General features: G+C 49.6%; 1 protein-coding gene across 1 annotated transcript in view; it reads right to left on the reverse strand.

Moving 5' to 3' along the window:
- The window catches only part of VIRMA (vir like m6A methyltransferase associated), a 1848046-nt gene that overhangs the window by 1186166 nt on the left and 639378 nt on the right, over positions 1–22502 (reverse strand). The window contains exon 11 of the mRNA XM_069621370.1: positions 20942–21096. Coding sequence (XP_069477471.1) covers positions 20942–21096 — 155 coding nt within the window. The remainder of the gene's footprint in view (positions 1–20941; positions 21097–22502) is intronic.

The raw sequence follows: 22502 nt of genomic DNA on the forward strand, positions 1-22502 counted from the left end.
TTTCTGTAGATAGGCTTTGTCCAGTATCTATGTTTTGTCTTGCCTTGTTGCTTCTGTAGAGAAAGTCTTTGTGGGTTTGCCTCATTGTATCTGTGTGGGCGCAAGAGCGCTTCTGTCCTTAACGTGTTCCTTTTTTGTTTTGCAGGGCACCGGTCAGCGCGCGTGCGAGAAGGCAGAGTGTCCGAAGCCCAATGTTGTGAGTAACTCTGGTGAGTAGCCCATGCATAACTCTCCAAATGAGACGAGCGCGCACCGTTTCTTGCTGTCCTTTCTTAGCGCAGCATGTGCTTACTGATCAGCAGACTTTTCCCTTGAGGACCTGCAAGCACGATGAGGGCGTGCTGGTTCCTGCTGTCTTTTTGTTCTTGGGGCTGGCTCACTAAAGCGGCGCGTGTGTGCAACTTCCTATGGTCTTCTCCTTTGGGTTCTCTCTGGGTTTCTCTTGTTGGCAAGGGTCTGGACGAAGCGTAGGCGCTCAGCTGCTTACAGCAGATGCAACGCGAAGCAGGCAGTGAGCCTTGGGGTGTAGTTTTTATAGGCTTGGGCCACTCCCTAGTTGCATAGCAAGTGAAACCTGCTCTGGCAGCTATGGAATAAACGCAGGAATGTTGGTTTACATGTGAGTGTTCTTTAAGGTGGCCATCTTGAAAGGCTATTCAGTACCGTATTGTGGCTGAGCTTGTTGCTTGCGCCAGCCACACACCAATGTGGTCCAGTCCTCCCCACTGCTCCTATTCATGGTGCTCTGTTGTGTTCTAATGGAGTGGGTGACATGTGCCTTGGAAGGGTCTGACTGGGTGCCGACTCCTGCGATCATGCCAACCCCAGAGGCCAACACTCCACATTCCAGGCACGCTTACCAACATTCCAAAATTCTTACATACAGAAGACTAGTAACGTGCAAAGCAGAATACTAAATGGTTCACTCTGTAAGTGTGGCCTTTTCCCATGAAGAGGAAGAGATTATCACAGGGGTGTCCTCCTCTTTAGAATCTTTGCCCAATGGTGAATGATCTGAGGTTGAGTTAGATTCCTTGGAAGCTAGCAATGCTGAAGATTCTGCTTGCATACCTGTACCTGTCTAATATTATTTTCCTGAGGATAGTGTCCAAGTAGCAGAAGTGCCTCTACGTTTAGTAACACTGGGCCCAGTCCTACCGGAGTAGATTGCCTTGTGGTAAACCCAGAGGCTCTTGCCAGAGATCCTCTGGGGTCTACTCAAATGGCTGCAAGGCCCTCTCTCAACTTTCCAGAATTGCCTTTCAAATAGAGATAGTTAGGGCATCTGTCAGTGTGAGGAGAAAGGTTTCTAGAAGAGTTCTGGGAGAGATTGGTCTTCCAAGACTTCGGTCCGGAGAGACACTCTCCAGACCCTTCGAACAGTAAGTCTCAGAAATGAAGCTGCCTAAGTCTAAGGGGAAGCCTAAGCCGACAGGGAAAACTAAGGCATGAAGAGACAGAAAACAAAGAGGTAAAGGGAAAGAGAATATTTCCCCTGCCCTACCTATAACTGGCATTGATGTGGTTGGCCAAGTCTATGAACTAGAAATGGCAGAGGGACTGTCAGAAACTCTTGGTTCCTATGGCACTCCAGAACTGCCAAGCTTACTTGTAGTATTGGAGATCCCTAAGTTAGAAAGTAGTATGGACCAACAGAGAAAACCATCCTTGAGAAGCCTATGGAAGCAGGATCCTATGAGAAGCCTGCTTCCAATTGGTGAGTGAGCCAAAGAATTAAACAGGGAGGTGGGTTACCAGTATGTAATCCCACAGAGCCCTTCAGAGTAATCCATGAGAGGTTAGTGGTTCCTCCGGATGTGTGGCCCTTCCTCCTCCGGTTGGTTCATGACATTTCCCTTGCAGTTCCTCCGGACATCAGGGTTGCTCAAGCGTGGTCTCCCATGTAATCTTGCTGGCCCATGATGGGGGGGTCTGAAAAGAAACCACCTGTAGGGTGTCAGCATTCGGACAGAAGTGGAACAGAAATTCAACAACTCCAGGATTCACTCTCAGTATTGGACCCAGTCTCTGGAGTCTCTACTATGCCTTATGTAAGTGTAGCAAACAAAGTGCAGGTGGGGATTGGAGGGGCAGGTCAGAGTGGAGGGAGTGGGGGGGATGCAGGAGGGCGGTGGCCCCAGGGGCTGGGTAAGTGCTAAGGGGGGCACGGAGTGCAAGTGCACTGGGGGACGGGACAAGGGTGGTCCAGACTAGGTAGTCTAGTCGGGGAAGGGTACCCAAAGGCACGTTCTAGTAAGTGGATGCAGCGACAGACTGGTCGAGGGATGGCCTGAACCCTGCATGATTCAGAAGGGACCAGGCAGCCAGTCATCTTAGCAGGGGGGCATTAGCAAGGAAGGGGTAGAGTGAAGGAGGAGGAGAAAAGGAAGGTCTTGAGAAGCATCCAGAGAGATCTGGCTCATGTTTGATAGGGGCGGGGAGGCCATTCCAGAGGGGGGAGGCTGCTGCCAAGGAAGGGGATCTAGCCCCCCTGCCCGAACTCTCTACTTGGAGAAACGTTTGACCTGCATAGAGCACCAAAGGACTGTAGCAGGGAGATATTTAGGGAGAGAAAGTTGCATGTAGCACGGTCCCTGGTCCCAGAAAGCCTTGTGGACAATGCAAAGGGTCTTGAATTTGATCCTTGCAGAGGTTGGAGAGATGTGGTCCCTGGGCTTGAGGCCGAGGGATAAGTCTTGCAGTCCTATTCTGGATTAGTTGAAGAGGGTGGGGGTCGGGGGGGGGAAGAGGCAGATTGAGGAACAGTCTGTTGCAGTATTCGAGCCTGGAGAGAACCAGAGCTCTGGCATCATTACGTTTCTGGGGGAAGGTGAGGAAAGGGAGAATGCCTCTGAGGAGGTGAAGCTGAGAAGGAGAGGGAGGAGTCGAAGATGACACTGATGTTCTTTGCCTCACAAGAGGTTCCGGGGGGGAAGGGCCCAGAGAAAAGGTAGGGTGGGGGGGAGGGGAGAGTTCAATGAGAAGGAGCTCCGTCTTGCTGGTGTTGAGACTGAGATTGTTGGCAGCATACCATGCCTGAATAAGTCAGACAGTGGGAGAGGAGGGAAGCTTAAAGGAGAGCGGAGTGTCGTCTGCATAACATTGGAAGTGAGGAGAGCAGGTGATCAGGTGGGCAAGAGGGGCAAGGTAAATGTTAAGGAGCCACAGGAAGGAAAGAGCCCTGAGGGACTCCGCAAGTCGAGAGCAAGGTGGAGTGAGAGAAAAGGGCCCATTTGAACCTGGGAGGGCCATTTTGAAAGGAAAGGGGTCAACAAAGGCAGTGCCCGATACCTGGCGCCCCGAGTATGAGTCATTTTAAGAGGGTGCCATGATTGACTATGTTGAAGGCAAAGGACAGATCAAGGAGGATAAGAACAGAAGGAGAGTTGGCGTCTAGGTTTGAGAGTAAGTCTTCCACGGGTGTTATCTGTGCCTCTGGCTGCCCTGAAGTCAGACTGGTTGTCGTTGGGACAGCCAACCGATTCAGTGTGGTGTATTGATTGGGAGATGACAACTTCTCCAAAAGTTTGTCCAAGAAGGGGGTAGTGGAGATAGGGCGATAGTTAGCTGGGCAAGAATGGTCTGCAGACTGTTTTTTCCTTATTTTATTTTTTTAATTTATTTTTTACTAGTCTGATGCATAAAGGTTAGATGAAGCACTATTCCTGAGTACTGGGTAAGATTTTTATAGTAATGGTACATTTTCCTGACCTGTGTCAACCCCAGAACATTTTGCTTTACTGTTTGTTTTATTATTTATAGTGCCCACCCCACCCAAAGGTATTTGGGCGCATTACAACAATATGCATTTTCATGGTTACAGAATAGGTAGTACACAATAATTACATATAGAGGTATGTGGCAAGAATAAGAATAACGCTATACACTTTAAACAAGAGGCAGTACAATGATACTAGGGGGAGATTTGTACCGTTTGGGCTCGATACAGGAGTGTCTCTTCTAAATTTATAGAAGGATTGCTCTGTGCGTATTGTGGGGGGGAAGGAGTTCCAATATGGGCAGCCATCACTGGGAAGCTGCTACCCCCTGCTCTTTTAGCTTTATATCTTGGCACGCTTAGGCGGCCAGTGTTAGTCATCCTGGTTGGTCTGGTGCGATTGTTTTTGACACATTTTTCTGACAGGTATTGAGGGGCAATGTTATTTAGGCATTTATAGGTAAGGGAGGCTGTTTTGAGCTGGATTCTTTCATGGATGGAGAGCTAGTTGTTCCGTCTGGTAGTTGAAATATGTTGCCATCTGCAAGATTTGGAGTTTATCGATGGATTTACTTGCTCCTAAATGGGCGTTGCAGTAGTCGCAGTCTGTTTACTGAAAGAACCCTGCCGGTGAGTGTTGCGCCCAGGATTGTGTGCTGACCCTAACTTCTGGGCATTCCGTGGGCCTAGAGCCCCTCGAGCCCCGTGTTTTCTCCCTCCATCCCTCCCCACTCCCTCTTCCAGTCCCCGACCCCTGCCCCCTCCCGCCCCTTCCTGGTCCCGCCCCCTCCCTGGCAACTTGACAGACAAATCTGAAATCCCCAGGGCAGCCCTCTGCCCAGCAGCCCCCTGCGGCTAAGGGCCCGAAGGCCAAGGGCAGCTCCTACATTGGCGGCTCCAAGATGTGTCTGCAGGTGTCCGCAGGGGACGCCAAGGAAGCCAACAGACACCAACAAAAACCGTGAGTGTGGCATGGGTGGGGAATAGAGCAATCACTCTACTCCAGAAAACCCCTGCCACTGTATCTTATCTACCAATAACAGAGTGCCATAATAGTAGCATGTCCACTCTTAGATGGAATTGTGAATGTTAGCATGTCCACTCTTAGATGGAATTGTGACTATTGGCCTGCGTCGCATCTAGATGGAATTGCGAATGTTAGCATGTCCACACTTAGATGGAATTGTGAATGTTAGTATGTCCACACTTAGATGGAATTGTGAATGTTAGCATGTCCACTCTTAGATAGAATTGTGAATATTGGCCAGGGCCGCATCTAGATGGAACTATGAATTTTAGCATGTGAAGGTTGCATTTAGAAATGTGCCCAATAGCCTCTCTGGTAAATTGAATTTAGAAGTGTGCCCAAGATCCTCTGCGAAAGTCGCATTTAAAAGTGTGCCCAATAGACAGCCTGGAAAGTTGCATTTAGAAGTGTGCCCAATAACCCCGCTGTGAATTTAGTAGTATTCCCAATAGCCACTCTGTGAAAGTTTCATCTAGAAGTGTGCCCAATATACACTATGTGAAACTTAGAAGTGTACCCAATAGCCTCTGAGAGTTGCATCTAGAAGTGTGCCCAATAGCATCTGTGAAAGTTGATTATAGAAGGGTATCCAATAGACGCTCTGTAAAAGTTGCATTTAGAGGTGTACCCAATAGCCTCTCTAGAAAATTGAATTTAGAAGCGCTCCCAATAGCCTCTCTATAAAATTGATTTTACAAGTGCACCCAGTAGCCTCTCTGCAGACAATTGAATTTAGAAATGTGCCCAATAGCCACACTGTGAAAGTTGCATTTAGTAGTGTTCTCAATAACATCTGTGAAAGTTTATTATAGAAGTGTATCGAATAGACACTCTGGAAAGTTGCATTTAGAAGCGTGCCCAATAGCCTCTCTAGAAATTCAATTAGAAGTGTGCCCAGTAGACGCTCTGTGAAAATTTGCATTTAGTAGTGTACCCAACAGCCATCTGCCCAATAGCCTCTCTGGTAAATTGAATTTAGAAGTGTGCCCAGTAACCTCTCTGGAAAATTGTATTTAGAGGTTCGCCCAGTACCCTCTCTGGGAAAGTTGCATTTAGAAGTGTGCTCATTGAAAGAGCATATAACCCATCATATCACACCACCACGCTTACTCTCTCCTTTACATCACCACTCAACTAGAACACAGAGATACTATGACACCATTCGGTATAAGTGTTCTCATACCAACATCCGCCGCTTACTCCACATCATTCTATGTAAACACTGCTGGTTTCACACCCCCAGCCAGGCGTTTTCCTCAGGCCTAACGCAGCCACATCCGTTCCGGATAAATCCTGCCAGAACGAACACATTCTCCTGATCTCTCAACCACCACACCTACCGCTAAGACGCAGCTATTACACGAGTACCGCACGAGCTGCACACATACCCGGTGCTCACACGCACCTTTTGACTCTCCCTACTCTCTCTACTGATCTGAACTTCGGTTCCCAAGGGCGTTCAACCTACCAGCGCCTTCAGACCATACCAATGGTATATAAGGCGCTATATAAGTGCAAATAACAATAGGATGGAACTGGTGGTTGCTGATCACAACCCTAGGAATTCTGATGCCGCCCCACATCAGAGACCGCCAAGTCAGTCATTGGAGCTTTTTTTTTGGACAAAATATTTTTATTGAAATATCGTACAATCATAAAACCATCAAGTACATTCACGTAGAGGCTTAATGGAAATCATTTCAAACAATCAACTCATCAATATTTCATTTTCATCAATATAAAATCAGTGAATCCTCAAATTCATTATTGTCCTCCAATTAACACCCAGCTACAGGATCTGATGAGCTCCTCCAAGTACCACAGTCTCCTCGATATTGCCCAACGTCCACAGTAGAGGTTTCAGGAGATATTTGATCAGGCGAGGTTGAAAAAACATATGTTCCCTCTCGGCAACATGTTCTAGAAAAGGTCCCCAGGTTCTTGAGAACTTAGTCAGTTTTCTTTCCAGCGTGGCCGTTAACTTTTCCAAGCAAAGCAGGTCCCAAACCTTAACCCACCAGTATGCGATATGGGGCCCTTCAATGTCTTTCCAAAATCTGGCTCGAGTGAGCCGGGCTGCCATAAGTAGATGAGTGATCAATTCCGCTTTGTGGCCAGACTGTGGGTATGAACCATCACCTGGGGTGGCTCCTAAGACCAATATCAGCGGGTCCATGGGAAGGAGCGTTCCACAAATGTCTCTGATCCTGGATCTGACCTCTAGCCAGAACTATTGGATGATAGGTCAGTACCACCACAGATGGCTTAGGTCCCCCTTTGCCCCACAACCATGCCAGCAGGTATCAGGATAATCGGGATGAATTGCATGAAGTTTCTGCGGTGAAAGGTACCAACGAAAACAGATTTTAAGCGCACATTCTCTCACCGTGGTGCATCTAGAGACTTTGTGGGCCCTTCTCCATATCCTGTGCCAGGATTCTTGATCAATTTCTCTACCCAGCTCCCTTTCCCAAGCCAACATGTAGGGCATTTTCTCTTCCTTCATCTCCTCCTCTAGCAGACGATAGCATGTAGCCACTCTTCTGGCGAGTTGGCCTTCCGTCAGCTCCAGTTCCAACCCTGTAGGGGATCTAGTCGCTGCCTTTTTTATACCTGGATTGTTTGTCCAGTGACGGAGCTGGATGTACCTAAACCTTTCGGTCTCAGGAGGAAGGCTGAATTTTTCTTTGCATCGATCAAAGGTTAGAGGGGAGTTGTTCTCGTAGAGATCCCTTAGTGTTAGAGGTTTCTCTTTCGACCACAAAAAGAAAGATTTGGGTTGAAGTCCAGGAGTGAAGGCTGGATTTTGCTGTACAGGGGACATCGGGCCCAAACCTGACGTGATACCCCTTTGAGCACAGAATCTATCCCATGCACGGAGTGTGGTTTTTGTAGAAGGTAAAAGGGCTCCTCTGTAACTCCGTGTCTCCCCAGGGATAAAGGGCAGATGGCTCAGAGGCGTCCAGGCGCAATGGTGTTCGATGTCCTGCCATCTAGGGGGTTCTCTTGGGTGAGACCATCTCAACATGGCGGCCAATTGGGAGGCACGGTAATATTTAACGATTGAGGGGAGACCCAGCCCACCCGCCCAGCTACTTCAGGTCAAGAGTTTGCGTTGGATTTGGGGGGGTTTTGCACTTCCAAACAAAGCGACATATTTCTCTCTGAAGTCCCAGGAGATCCTGGTCTGGGATCAGTATGGGGAGGGCCTGGAATGAATAAAGAAGCCGGGGAAGCAGAACCATTCTGATAGCACTTATTCTCCACAGCCAAGATATTTCTTGGAGTCACCACCAACCTAGGGATTCTTTGGCTTCTTTTAATAGTATAGGGATATTGGCCTTATGCAGACCCGCAAAGGTTGGATTCCGAGGTATTTAATAGAGGTGTTCGTCCAGTGGATGGAGGAGAGACTCCGCAAAACCTTCAGGGACTCGGGAGTTTCGGACAAGCTTAGCCCCACTGATTTGGCCATGTTTATTGTGAATCCCGAGATCCTCCCGAATTGAGCAAGAAGGTCCATGGGGGGGGGGGGGGTGGAGTGAAGTTAGAGTGTCTTTTAAAAAGCACAGGATGTCATCTGCATATAGCGCAACTTTGTGGCATTGGTTCCCGACTGCAAAGCCCTTAATCTTCGGATGTAACCGAATATGCTGGGCCAGAGGTTCAATAGCTAGGGCAAAAACTAACGGGGACAGGGGACAGCCCTGTCTAGTTCCTCTACCCAACGAAATTTGGTTTGACCATAATGAATTCACTCTGATGTGGGTTGAGGGAATCTGAAAGTTTGAAAGGATCAATTTAGAAAATTTATGGCCGAATCCAAAGTGTTCCAGCACTAAAACCAGATAATCCCAGGCCATGCTATCAAATGCCCTATGGGCATCTAGGGGGGGCGTGGCCTGGTGCTCATGGAGTGAGGACGCTGAATCCTTGAGCTCTGGCCGAGTCACTGTAGTTCGATCCTGAATTGGGTGCTCTGAGCCCAACTGCACCGTCCACACGACGATCCAGCTGAAGCTAAGACGAAGACCTGTGCATCGCAACTAATTCCAACAGAAATCGGAGCTCGGGAGCCTGAAACGGCGCTCCGGCCTGGCTCCCACTCTTCCCTGGGCGGTGCATACAAAATGGCGACCGCGGGGTCCTGGCGGGCCTGAGGCGCGAACAGAACCCGGGAAGCAGCAACACCCGTGACCAGCCGGGCACACACTCCTACCGCTGGCCGATAACACCTAGGCGGGCGGAGGGACCATCTGAGCTGTGCTGCGGGACCCGGCGGAGCACCACAAAGAATCCAGAGGGTGGCCCCAAGAGGCCCCCCAATCCGCACACCGAGCGCTCTGGGCAGCCGGTGTGTAGCGCCGCTGTCGCTGGGGAGCGAGATCATGCAAGATCGGTGCACGACTGAGGCAATTAGTCCGGCAGACTCGGGGGATCGTCCACCACTGCTGCGAGCCAGGGCTTCCCTGGGGAGCCATCCGCCGAAACCCACGCCGACCGGCTGGCTCGCTGGTGGGCGGGGCCCTCTATCGCCGCCGGAGACAGAGCTTCCCCCGGTGCTGTAGCCGGGACCCACGGCTCTTGAAGCGTGAGCAGTGGAACCGCCTGGAACGGGCCTGAGATGCTGGGACCGGAAGACAGACTAGTAGCGGTGCCCCTCCAGACCAGCAAGGTGAGAGGCTGCGGAGGGTGTCGGGGGCCCGTTATTGGGGCTGCACAATAAGGCAATAGGTGCTACACGTCCCCACGCACTTGATACCTGCCATAAACTACAACAAGGGCGTGAGGAGGCCCTGCCCCGGAGCTCACGCCGGAGCCGCTGCAGGCGCCTCTGGGTAAACACAGAGCCCCATTGAGGCACGCATGATTAGGGCCCACGCGCCTCTCATGGGCCGATCCCCTACCAGCAAAACTGCGCCAAGTGGGGCTGAGTCGATAGGCGAACTTTGGGGGGGATTGATCCAGCACGACGCCCTCCGGAACACAGGGTTGACCAACCTGCACTGGATAGCACTAGAGTGACGCAGTGTTGAACCCCGGGTGGCACGCCAATCCCACAACCTTGCACTGTCCCCCACACTCCACCACAGTGGTCAGACCGCAGTGGCGACTGCGACACACAGCAAGAGGACCCTGGCTCTAGAATCACCTGTGGTACCAAAGTGGGGAGGGCTCACTTCTTCAGCACCCAGGGCAGAATCAACAGAGCGCTGCAGCAGGGAACCCCTGTGAGGTAGACGGATATAGACTGGAGAGGGCCACGCAACTGCCCAGCCTGATGAGGCGGACTAGACGCCAGCACCAACCGGAAGGGCCCGGAGATCCCTCAATGACCACCTCAAGGAGCAAGGTTAAAATCGCCACGATGGATCCTTTCGTCACGTCGAAGTCCCACCCCGTTGCCAAGTCCACAGCGAAAGGCACAGCAATGCAGGTCAGCCCAGAAGAAAGCACCAAAGACAACCAGGTGTTTGAGGCGATTGCAGCCCTAAGAACGTTCATAGACACGAAAATAGGTGAAGTAAAGGCCGACATCCAGCTCATACGACAGGATGCCCGCAACCTGACGGAACATGTCACCATCATAGAATCTTCCAAGAAGGTTATCTCAGAAGACACAGTGGACCTCAAGGCCGAGGTGGCGGACTTCAGGAGAAAGGTGAGCTTCCTGGAGGCAAGATCGGAGGAGGCGGAAGGACGCGGTAGGCGCAAAAATATCAGGATACTGGGTATTCCCGGGGGGGGCAGAGACTGCAGACCCGACAGCCTACGTGGAATCCTTAATACAGCAGGAAATTGGGTCGGAGAAGCTCTCACAGGGCTTCGCCATAGAGAGGGCTCACAGGTCGCTCCAGAAGAAACCCCGTCTGGGCTTCTACCCTCGCCCCATCATAGCGAAAGTCCTCAACTTCCGGGACAGGAGAGTTATGCTAAAATTCTCAAGAGGGCGGAGGGATAGAGCGGGATAACTCAAAAATCACCATCTACCCTGATTATACACAGTTGGTACAGAGAGCAAGGAATTCTTTTGTCCCAGTCAAGGGCAGACTGAGGAAACTAAAACTAAAGTATATGCTGCTGTATCCATCCAGGCTAAAGGTGATCCATAAAAGACGAGCGATATTTCTGGAAACGCCGGCCGCAGCCAACATGTGGCTGGAACATAACTTGGCTGAGGTCCCCACGGAACCCACCCACGAGAGCTACAATGAGGCGCGCAACGGGCGATAGACAGGCACTCTGACATCGGCACCCTAGACTTAGACACTATCACGAATAGGTATAGCACAATTGCAGAAACAACACTACAGCATGAGAAAGCTAAATGACTACAGGGCGCCTTCGGCCTCCCACCCTTGAGCCCACAGCACGAACCCACGAAAGACCAGTGCAGGCCAGTTGCCAGCACGAACCCACTCTCGCAAGAAACCCGGATGGGGACAGGCAGCGCAAGAGCACCCGAGCACTGAACCCTTATGGCAGAAGCTGGGTGCATCAGTTATAGTTACTTTTGTCAAGTTATTGTTGAGACTGCCCTCCTCCTGATGACAATCAACCGAATTGAAGCGGGCCCGAGGCTAGATGCTGAAGCCTACCAACCCATGCAAGCAGAGCAAGATATGATGCCCAATAACGCACGACCAAGCTGCAGAACGGACGGGGAGCCTCCCACAGCAACAAACAAAATCAAGCAATGGCAGCACGATTCAAGATAATCACATGGAATGTCAGAGGGATGGGATCCTACTTACGGAGAAATCGTATACATTCCTACCTGAAGAGGAAGAAGGTATTAATCGCCCTCCTGCAGGAAACGCACCTCACGACGGACACCATGGACAAACTGGCGGACTACTGGGGTGGCCAGGGCAGCGGTGCATCCTAGTCGAGGAACTCACGAGGCGTATACACATGGGTGAGTCCAGCCACACCATTTCACCAGATGAGGGTGGAAGCAGACAAAGAAGGCAGATATATGATAGTGTGGGGCATGGTGGAGAACTTCCGGTTATGCATCGTAAACTCATATTTCCCCCAGCACGGCATACCTTCCTACCTCAAGCAGCTATGTGCTAGAATCACGCACCACAGGGAGGACACTTTTCTATGGGGGGGGGGGGGGGGGAGATTTTAATTGCGTGATGAATGAAGAAATGGACAGATCCACCACACCATGAATCCTTAACAACCCCGCCCCCCGGGCCCTCCGCAGCACGGTAGAGGACTTGCACCTAGTCGATATCTGGCGAGACCTACACCCCACCGATAGGTCCTACTCATTCTACTCGGCGCCCCATGGCCTACACACAGGAGAGATCACTTTTTCATCAACAGTGAGCTAATCCCACAAGTTGAGTCTGCGAGCAACCTGGGCAGGTCGATCTCGGATCATTCCCCACTGTTTATGCAGCCCTGTGTAAGGGGCCTCAGGCCCCCTATCCCAATGTGCATGCCCGCAGAAACCTTAATGGACCCTGCATTCAAGGAAACCTTAGGTGAAAAGCTGGAGGAGTACATAAAGATCAACATGGGATCAGTCGAGAAGTGGAGCACGCTCTGGGAAGCCATGAAGGTGGTAACGAGGGCTGAGATAATAGCTGAAGCAGGTGGGATTAGGAGGCAACTGAGAAAGGCGCTGGAGGTCAAGGAGAAAGAGATCAGGCATCTGGAAAGCAATCTGCCCCCAACCATTGAGAAGGAAACTAGGTTGAAGGAGATCAGAGCAGACTGCAGAATCGCATGGGAGAGGCTGTCCAAGTTCGACTTCTCCACGCGAGCTCTTAAGGCACACCAAGAAGCAGATAAGCCAGGCAGGATACTTGCTTGGTTATGCAGGAAGGAGCACCCGAAGCAAGCCCTCAAAGAGATCAAGGATAAAGATGGTACAACTCATAGGACCCAACAAGCAATAAATGAAGTCTTTTCAGAATTTTATGCCAAGCCCTATGCCCACGAAGAGCGAATCCCTGAAGAAGACATCAGACACACTCTGGCCGAAATTGGACTGCCCAAACTGAGCCAGGAACAACGAAACACGCTGGGAGAGGCCATTACGACGGAGGAGATCTCAGAGGTGATCAGGTCCCTCTACACAAGCAAGACCCCCGGGACAGACGGCGCTACCCCAGAATTTTACAAGGCCTACGAGGAGATCTTAACCCCGATGCTACACAGAGTATACGAGGAGGCATACGAGACCGGGACATTACCGGGTAGTATGAGAGAGACCCTTTTAGTACCAATGCTTAAACCAGGCAAACCAGCCGACGAGTGTGACTCGTATCGCCCTCTAGCGATGCTGAACTATGACAGCAAAATTCTGACAACTATACTAGCCAAAAGGCTCTCGAGGGTGATAGGATCCCTAATACACGAGGACCAGAACAGTTTTGTCCCAGGATGCAACACCACGGCCAACTTAAGAAGGCTCCAACATATAATGGCACAAACAGCGCAGTGCAAGGAAGACCTGGCAGTACTCTCGCTAGATGCCATAAAGGCTTTCGATTCAATATTTTAGGAATGGCTGATAGCGACTCTGAGGGAGTTCGGACTTGGTGAGCACTTCATTCGATGGGCTAAGGTGCTTTACAACAATCCGGTGGTGAGAGTAAAGACTGGAGGCATGGTGTCAGGAGCTTGGGCTATCCAAAGGGGAACCAGACAAGGGTGCCCGCTATCGCCGATGCTGTACATCCTTGGCCTGGAACCGGTAGCAATCTACTTCAGGAAACAGCTCTTTGATGCAGGTATTAGCATTGGCGGGACAGATAACATAATTTCCCTGTATGCAGACTATGTCCTTTTGTACCTGCGAAACCCTCGAGAGAATGCACCAACAGCATTAGACATCCTTGATAATTTTGCAAAATACTCAGGGATAAAATTCAGCAGACAAAAGTCATGCTCCTTCCCTCTCGCCGGATTTAGGGGGAAGGGTAAAGAGGAACTACCCGAGATTGGGATCCAATGGCAGGTGGAAGCCTTCCGCTATCTTGGCCTTACCATTATGCACACGCCAGCCTCCACCCACGAGTGCAACACGGAGGCAGCAATGTGCGGGGTGCGCAGGTCTATCAAATTCTGGTCGAAACTTCCGCTCTCAGTGATGGGAAGAGCTGCGATTTCCAAAATGATAATATTACCAAGATTCCTCTACTACTTTACCAACATAACATACTACATACCCCCGTCCTTCTTTAGGAAACTGGAATCCTTAATCAGAGACTTCCTTTGGGGCCGGGCCAGACACAAATTTACCCTGAACATCCTCACACTTCCCTATGCTGAGGGTAGCATCCAACTGCCTGAATTCCAGAGATATTATTTAGCAGCACAATTGTCACATGTCGCAAAGTGGCTATCGGATGAACCCTCAGCCGAGACAGGCCTCCTCCGTCAGCTAACCACGTCTATGCACCCTAAGGAGGTAATATTGAGCACACGAGTGGGGCCTCCCGACCCGCCCATGATAGTAAAGCTGGGGAGACAAGTCTGGAACAAGGTCGGATCACTACTTGGACTACAACACCCATACATGCCTGAAATTCCCATTCTAGCCGATGTATGCAAAACCCCCACCGACTTACCAACAATGAGGAGCTGGGAGAACTATGGTCTTTATACATGGGGAGACATGTTCGACGAGGGGCTGTTTAGGGACTTCGACTCATTGCAACTGAAGGACAGGCTTGCCCCAGGCCAATTTCTATGGTACCAAAGGGTGAAGCATGTAGCCAAGAAAAACTGGGACACATGGCCCGAGGAGCCGCAGACGCACTCCCTTGTGCAGGAAATGTACAACCTGAGTGACGGCTGGAAGCAGACATCGAGGCTATATACTCAAATAAATGACAGACCCAACCCGAGAGGTGCACGCCTGAAAGAGAGGTGGGAGACCGACCTGGGGACTGAAATCACGGAGGGCGAATGGGCAAGAGCCCTGCTGTACCTGAAGGTGTCACGGAACGTCAGGTTAAGGCTGCTCCAGCTGAATGTCCTTTATAGGACCTACATGACCCCACACAGGATAGCCACATTCAACAACAAAATCCCCTCGACATGCCCATGGTGCCCCTCTGAACACGCCAACATGATCCACATGTTATGGGCCTGTCCTAAATCGCAGAAACTCTGGCTCGCTGCCAAACAGACCTGCAGGAGAGCTGGACTGGAAAGGTATGAATGGACACCCAAGGAGTGTCTCTTGGGCACCCACCCGAGACTGAGTAAAATCAGGCATCTAGTGAAGCTCATGGACATGGCGTGTATATTAACGAAGAGAACGATCGCAATGGCCTGGAAGTCACCTGCAGGCCCCAGGTACGAACACTGGATCAGGTAAATGGAGAGATGGACTTCCGCTGAAACTAGAGCCTGGGAGGAAGGGAACAACCGGGGTGGAGAAGACGTGAGCGCCACATTGGAGTCCTGGAAAGCCCTCATGAAGGATATGATCTTCTCAACAAATTTTAAACCCCCCTGAGTTGACCTCTCTGGCATGAACTGCAAGCATGATACACTGACTCGACCGCCACGCCCATTTATACCCCGGTGTCGCACCCCACGGAGAGGCGATAAAGAGTGATGGCGTCGGGCCTGGGGCCCAAACATGAAGGGCGGACTACCGCAGGGCAGCAGGAGAGAGGACGGTCAAAGTTGTTATTACTGTTGGTTTAGTGTTACCTGTAGTTTACTTGGCAAGCACGACACATAATTGATGATATGACGCACAACCTGTGCTCAATTGCTTTTTGTATATTCATAAATGCCAATAAAAACATTTAAAAATAAAAATGGCCATCTAGGGATAAAAGGGACAACGGACCTGGGATAGTGGAAGCTAAGGCCACCAGATCGACCGCTCTGCGAATATTATCGTGTGCTGAGCGTCCCAGAATGAATCCGGACTGGTCTTTGTCTATAATAGCTGGGAGCACCTCCCCTAAGCGTTGAGCTATAATTTTACTAAATAATTTCGCATACGTATTAAGTAGGGCTATGGGACGGTATGAGGTACATTCAGTAGGGTCTTTTCCGGGTTTTAAGATTAGAGTAGTGGATGAGGCTGCCATGGAGTGGGTGACTGAGCCCGTTTCCCACAGATGATTAAAAATTTGTGTGAGATGAGGTGTAAACTCGGGCGAAAAAACTTTATAAAATGTATTGTTGAGGCCATCTGGGCCTGGGGCTTTGCCCAGGGGGAGTGTCTTAATGGCCGACTCTACTTCCTGCATGGTTATCAGAGTTTCCAATGACTCTCGTAGGGCTTGGGAAATTTGTGGGAGATTCGCTTTAGCCAGAAAATCTTTAGAGACCTGTGGGTTCCCTAGGTGAGGAGCAGATGGTTCAACAATGAATTTCTCAACAATCTGGAGTTTGCCTTCCTCTGAATAGATGCATTTCCCAGTTTCACCTCTCAGGGCGTCTATTCTGTTTTGCCGGTTCTGCTTTTTTAATTTGGCAGCAAGCAGTGAGTTTGCTTTATTCCCCTTTGAAAGTATGCCGCTTTACCCATGTGATGTGCTTCTAGGGCTCTCTTTGCCACTCGCATGTCTCTCAGAGAACGTTGTGACCCGGTTGTTTTATGTACCTCTTCGAGCCTGTGAGCTTCTTCTTCTAGTTGTGTTCGCAGTGCCTTTCTAGCCCTCCCTCTCTGTATTGCCTGATTAATCAGGTGACCCCCGATTACCGCCTTCGCTGCATCGCAATTTATTCCCAGATTCACCCCTCCCGTTTTGTTTTCACGGAAATAGGAGTCTATGGTTTCTCTTATTTGTGTGCGAACAGATGGGTCTTCAAGCAAAAAGTCATTCAACCTCCAAGGGGGCTTCTGAGGTGGGGTCTCGTGAAAGGGCAAAAACACAAGTTTCACCGGTGCATGATCAGAGAGCTTCCGGCAGAATCTCCGCTGCCCTCACCAGTGGAACCAGAGAATCGGAGATCAGAAACATATCTAACCTAGATAAACCCCCATGTGTTGCTGAAAAATAGGTGTAATCCCGCTCGCTTTGATGATAATAACGCCAAATCTCAATAAGGGAGTGATCACGCAGTAAAGTGGTGAGTGCTCTAAATTTGTTTCTATCCACCGAGGATGGAGGCAAGGTTTTATCTATGAGAGGATTTATGACAGCATTGGGGGATTTCCCCATCCGCATGGTCAAACAGGGCTTTGGATAGTTTTGCGAAGAATGTATCTTGTTTAACATTTGGACCATAGATCGAAAATAGTGTGACTTTGCGTCCATCCAACAGCGCCACCACCAGCAGAAACCTCCCCTCTTCGTCCCAGACCACTTCCAGAGTCCTAAACCGAGTACCTTTGCGGACCAGGATGGCGACACCTCGTTTTTTTAAGCCCACTAGAGGCAAACATTTTGTGGGGTAAAATTTGTTGTTAAGGCGCGGTTCATCCGCAGGACACAAATGGGTCTCTTGCAGAAATAACACCTCCGCCTGTAATGTAGCCAATCTATGAAAGAGCGCTTTCTGTTTTAAGGGAGAATTTAAACCTTGCACATTCATTGTGACATGTGAGAAATGGTGGCACCATCTCTGGCTCGGTCCGGTCCTCTTCCCCCGCATCAGGGCAGCTCGCCGCCCTTCTTATCTCTCTTTGTGATTTATAATCCCGCTTGGGGGGATCAAACCATCTGTAAACACCCCCAGTAACACAGGGTGGAGCATGTATAACTCGCAATGAACAAGGCCATGGAGCTGAGTTATCAGGACCATCCGGGGGAATGGAACATATGAAAGGACCAGGAGAAAAAGGAGAACGCAGAAATGAATAGAAATAACAAATTAACATTTGTAGCCAAATCAAAAGTTTAGAATTATTCAAAACTCTAGTTGATACTTCCCAATTAATAACCATTTTGGGCGCAATCCGCATAGGCGCCGAAATCGCAGATTGATCTGAATTTTAATCGCCCCAATCCACCCAGCTTAAACCTCAGGCGTGTCGGGCATTTAGGTGAAAACTTGGAAACAAAACGAACCATAAGGCAAAACTACCCCAGCAAGTCTAAGCAGAAGAAACCCAAACGGGGTCTCCCATACGAAGAAGCTCGGGTCGGGCTCCATTGGAGAGGGTGAGGGGTAAATCCCCTCTGTTCATCAAATCCAAAAGCTAGCATCACCTGAGCTCTCAGCTCAATCGTTCGCCATGTCATCACTCTTCGGCTCTATGGAAGTTTTTTCAGGGCTCCCAATCTCTGGGTTCTCCGTGCTTCCCCCTTCCTGGTGAGGAGGTGGTTCAAGACGACACCAGCCACGGGGTTTCCTCCACTTATCTTTTGATGAAGAAGCGAAGGTCAGTTCATTCGAAACCTGAGCGCAAGAGCCTGTGGAGTTGGACCCGGCTGTTTCCGCCATCAGGGCACTGACGACCTCTTTCGAGGAGATCGCGTAATGCTGATTTTGGAGCTCAAAGAGCAGTTTGCAGGGATATCCCCAACGATAGTGGATCTGCTTAGATCTGAGCCATGCCGTCACATTGCATAGCCGCCTCCTGCTAGCAATAGTATATGGAGAAAGGTCCTGGAAAAGCTGAAGTGTTGCACCTCGAAATTGCACTGTGGAGGAGCCCCTACTGGCTGCCATTAGCTTTTCTTTCTGTTGGAAAAAGTGCACACGAGTAAGGACATCTGGAAGGAGGTTTCTTTTAAGTTGTGTGGCAGAATAAACTCGACGAGTTCTGTCCAGGAGCAGTTACTCTGATGAAGGGATCTTTAAGATGGACCTGAACAGTGCCTCCACGTAGTCGGGTAACTCCTGGGCAATAACCTGCCGGGGGAACACCTCGGAGGCGACATTATTTCTTCTTGACCTATTTTCGAGTTCCGCTTGTTTTGCCCAAACCTCTTCCAGATGGTCCTCGATGGACCTCATTCTTTCGGTCAACACCTCGACTTTATGTGCATGCTCACATGTCACATTCTCCAGCTCATTAATCCTGGTTTCTAGGCCTGAAAAGTGTGTTGTCAGGTCTGCTAGCGAACGGGCCAGAGAGTCTTTGGAGGTTTTGATTTCAACCGTGATTTCCTGCTTAAAAGATCTTAGTAAAGCTTCAAAGTCCTCCTTGGAAAAAGCCATGTTCGGATTCTGGCCAGAGGGCGGAGGTGAATGTATTTCCGCCAGCACGGTGCGTGCACAGGGCGAGGATGACGTCTGCAGTGACAGAAATGCTTGAACCCCTTGTGTTCTCCGGTTAGACACTGTTGTCGCCATCTCCAGGATGTGCACCTGTTAATTGTGCCCTCAGGTATGGCTGAGAGGTTTCTGCAACAAAAATGGGGAACTAGGAAGCCGGTTTCTTCCTGTAGGGACAGAGGGGAAGATCCCCCCACATGGGGGACCAGTCTCAGCAGTTTCCCTTTCAGTCCAAGACCTCTCGCAGTTAAGGCTGCACCAAAGTTCAAGGCGTTATCACTCCCAATTCCCTCAGAGTCCAGCTTCACTCTCCCAATCTCCTTTCCAGCCACAAACAACCATTCTTTCTATATGGTGTAGAGCTCATCTCATCGGGCAAATCCTCCTCCCCACTACTTGATTTGCCGGGTGTATTGCTATGGCTGAGGGACTGTCACAATTCCGGCTGACGAACCGGGTCTCACTCCCTGGCCATGGACGGAGGCTACCAGTTTACCCGGGTCTCCCGCACTATCCGCACCGCGGAGGTATCACATCTATAATACGCAGCTGCATGCACTCCGGCCTAGCCCCCTGCGCTGCAGGGTCTCAGATCTGCCCCCCCGTGTCGAGGTCTCACCACTCGCACCGTGATGGTCCGTAGGGGTCACCAGAGTACCCGCCTTCCCTTCCAGCGGAGGGGGTCGTGGGCCAGTCCTCCCCGGCACTCAGCATTGTCCGGGTTTCGGGAGCGTAGCCAGAGCTCCTCCTCCGCTGCCGGCTCTGTGGTCCACCAAGTCGGGAGGCGTTGCAAGACCCTCCGCACCAGTATCCAGCGGCCACAAGGCCTTGAGAGTGCAGCAGAGGACGACCGAGCGCCTCCGCAGTAATGGACAGGCCCCGAGGGACTCCACCGAGCCGAGAGCCCGGAGCCCCCACAGGTCACGGCTCCACTCACGCAAGCTTCTCCAGCCCTCCCGCGGAACCCAACAAGCCGATAGGGAGCCTCAGGACAGCCAATTGCCCGACGCCGCACAAGCAACGCGGTTCAGTGAGGCAAGACGTGCAGCCGGTTGTTCAAATATTAGACCGCCGGCAGGAAACCTCCATCAGATGCAGAGTGATGTTTTCGGCGGGTGCCATTTTCTCCGCTCGCCTTCGGGGTGGATTCAAGCAAGAATATCGGCTTCCACAGGAGTTAGGGGCTCGGTCGCCAGAAGTGCCACGTTGTGTAATCTCCTCATAGGGCACCGATCCGCCAGGAATTTAGGTGATAGGGCATGTTTAAAGTAGGATTTCGGGCGCCTGCATACGGAGCTCACCGCAGGCACGTCCGAATGGCGTGTCGTGCGGCCACGCCCCATACTGTACATCTTAAACAGAGGTAGCTCCTCTGAAGGATTCCGTAATAGCCAGACTCGGAGGAAGGAAGATGAAGTGACTTGTTATTTGTCACTCAACTGTCCCCCACATTCAAGTGTTCTGAGTGATATTTTTGAGAACCCTCCAAAGTTTGTTTGAAGCCATTAGGGAGCACCACAGAAGGCAGTGGGACCTTCTTATGTGAAACCTATTGTGTAATAGGTTCAAAGACTTGAGTTCAAAGTCTGGGCTTTGCCAGCTTCACTCCACTGGCATTTAGGTTTCCCTTTTTCTTTTTGCATGTTATCTATTTTGTGCAACCTTTTCATATTGCACATAGCACCTTAAACAATAAAGGTTAAGAACTGCACTCTAGAAATCACTAAGCAGGCAACCTTCCTGTTTGGAACATTCTTTGTGTTTTCCTTTTTTGTCTTTCATATGTGATCCTTCATTCAAATACTATGGTACCCAAAAACCATAACTTTACTACAATCCTGAAACCATTTCCATGCAATAGTCTAATTTTTTACTTTTGCGTAACAAACCCTTTAAATTTATTCTGGTGTCAGTAGTTGCAAGATCTCTCTACCTTTGACAGAAGTTCAATCAATAATAAATGTACTTCAGCAAAACAAAATGTGCATTGCTTAAAATAGATACACAAACATTTATAAATAATTGAAATAACATACCTTGTAATTTAGTGTTATTTTCGTCGGCTTTACAAAGCTTCAGTAGAGGAGCCGCATGATGTTCCAACATCTGCACTTCACTTGAGGATTGAACAACCAGCAATACAAGCATACAGGCATAGTTATAGGCCACAGATTTCTTTGACTTTGTGTCCCTGAAAAGAGCAGATCTTCTCTAAATTGAAGTATGAACCTGGTACATCAACACATTTTCAACAGCAAATGCATATTTTGTTTGTTTTATATGTACTAGAAAGCATGCACAACATATCAGTTGCTTACATATCAAACAGCAGGATTTTATATTTAAGGTATTTTACAATGAACTGAAGCTAGAATGAGTTTTCAGATTGTTTACATGTTTAAAAGTATGTATGACACATTATGCATGTACATTTATTGTAAGGCATTTACAGCCGCTTTAAGTTCTTCAAAGAACTGCAGGGGAAACAGAGGGAGACACAAGAAAATGAAGTGGAGGGGAAAAGAGAAAGACTTCAGGTGGCGACAGTGAAAAACGTCTGACAGTGAGTTAGAGATTAGTTAGGGAGAAAAGTGAGGCTGTAAAGATGATAGAAAGATCAAGGAGGCAGTAAGCCTTGTTCCCCTTACTTCCAGTGTCTGCAGGCATGCCCTTTCCGTTCATTCCCTGTTGGACACATTTACCTGGGGAAGCAGAGAGCACTGACAGATGCATACCCTTGACTTTCCTTAGGCAGACCAGACTTCTAGATGGACAGAATCATAGTTCAAGGGAGGTAACCCTTCCACTGGTGCTAAGGGACACGGACATGTATAGTCCAGGGCAGCTAGGTCTAGACTCCAGATTCTAAGGTCCTCCCCTAGGCGCCTACAGTGACTGCACAATAAAAGGTCTGTTGGTCAGGAGTTGAGCCTGAAGAGGAATGTGGTTGCATTTGGAGCGTGTGGAGGTTGCAGGTTGCACCACTAATTTCCAAACCAGTACTAGACCCTGCATGTATAAAGAAAGGCAGCAAATGGAGAAAGTTATTGAATATAACACTTGTAAATAAATAGCGGGTTAGAAGGCATAGTATCTGGAGGGAGATTAGGTGGTTGGGCTGGCTTTAAGTGTCATAGCAGACCTAAATATCTACACGCATATACCAAATGCATGAGGGACCCGGATTTGGAGGTTCAGAGAACTATTTTACACTCATTATCTATCTACAAATTACCAATTCCCCGTAGTCATGGGATAAGAAGCAGAGGCGCTTCATCATCCAGAGCCCAAGTCCAGCCTGGTGATCTTCAGAACGGTATTACCCAAATTGTTACAGTACAATTGTTCGAATGATACAATTGACCGAATTCCAGAGGTCCGAATTGACCTTCTGCAGAATTGACCGTATGGAAATTTTTATATATATAATGGGTTTGGGTAATAATAAAGTAAGGGGATTGGGTGGGGGGGGGGGTTGTGGGGGGGTTTCCCCCCACCGCATATATATCCTAATTAACCGTTTAAATTCGGACAATTGTCATTCAAACAATTTGTATACAACCCTTCAGAACTGGGACTCTGCACCACCAACCCCTG

Source organism: Ambystoma mexicanum, chromosome 5q (genome assembly GCF_040938575.1).
Source record: "Ambystoma mexicanum isolate Mex_15411 chromosome 5q, UKY_AmexF1_1, whole genome shotgun sequence".
NCBI lineage: Eukaryota > Metazoa > Chordata > Amphibia > Caudata > Ambystomatidae > Ambystoma > Ambystoma mexicanum.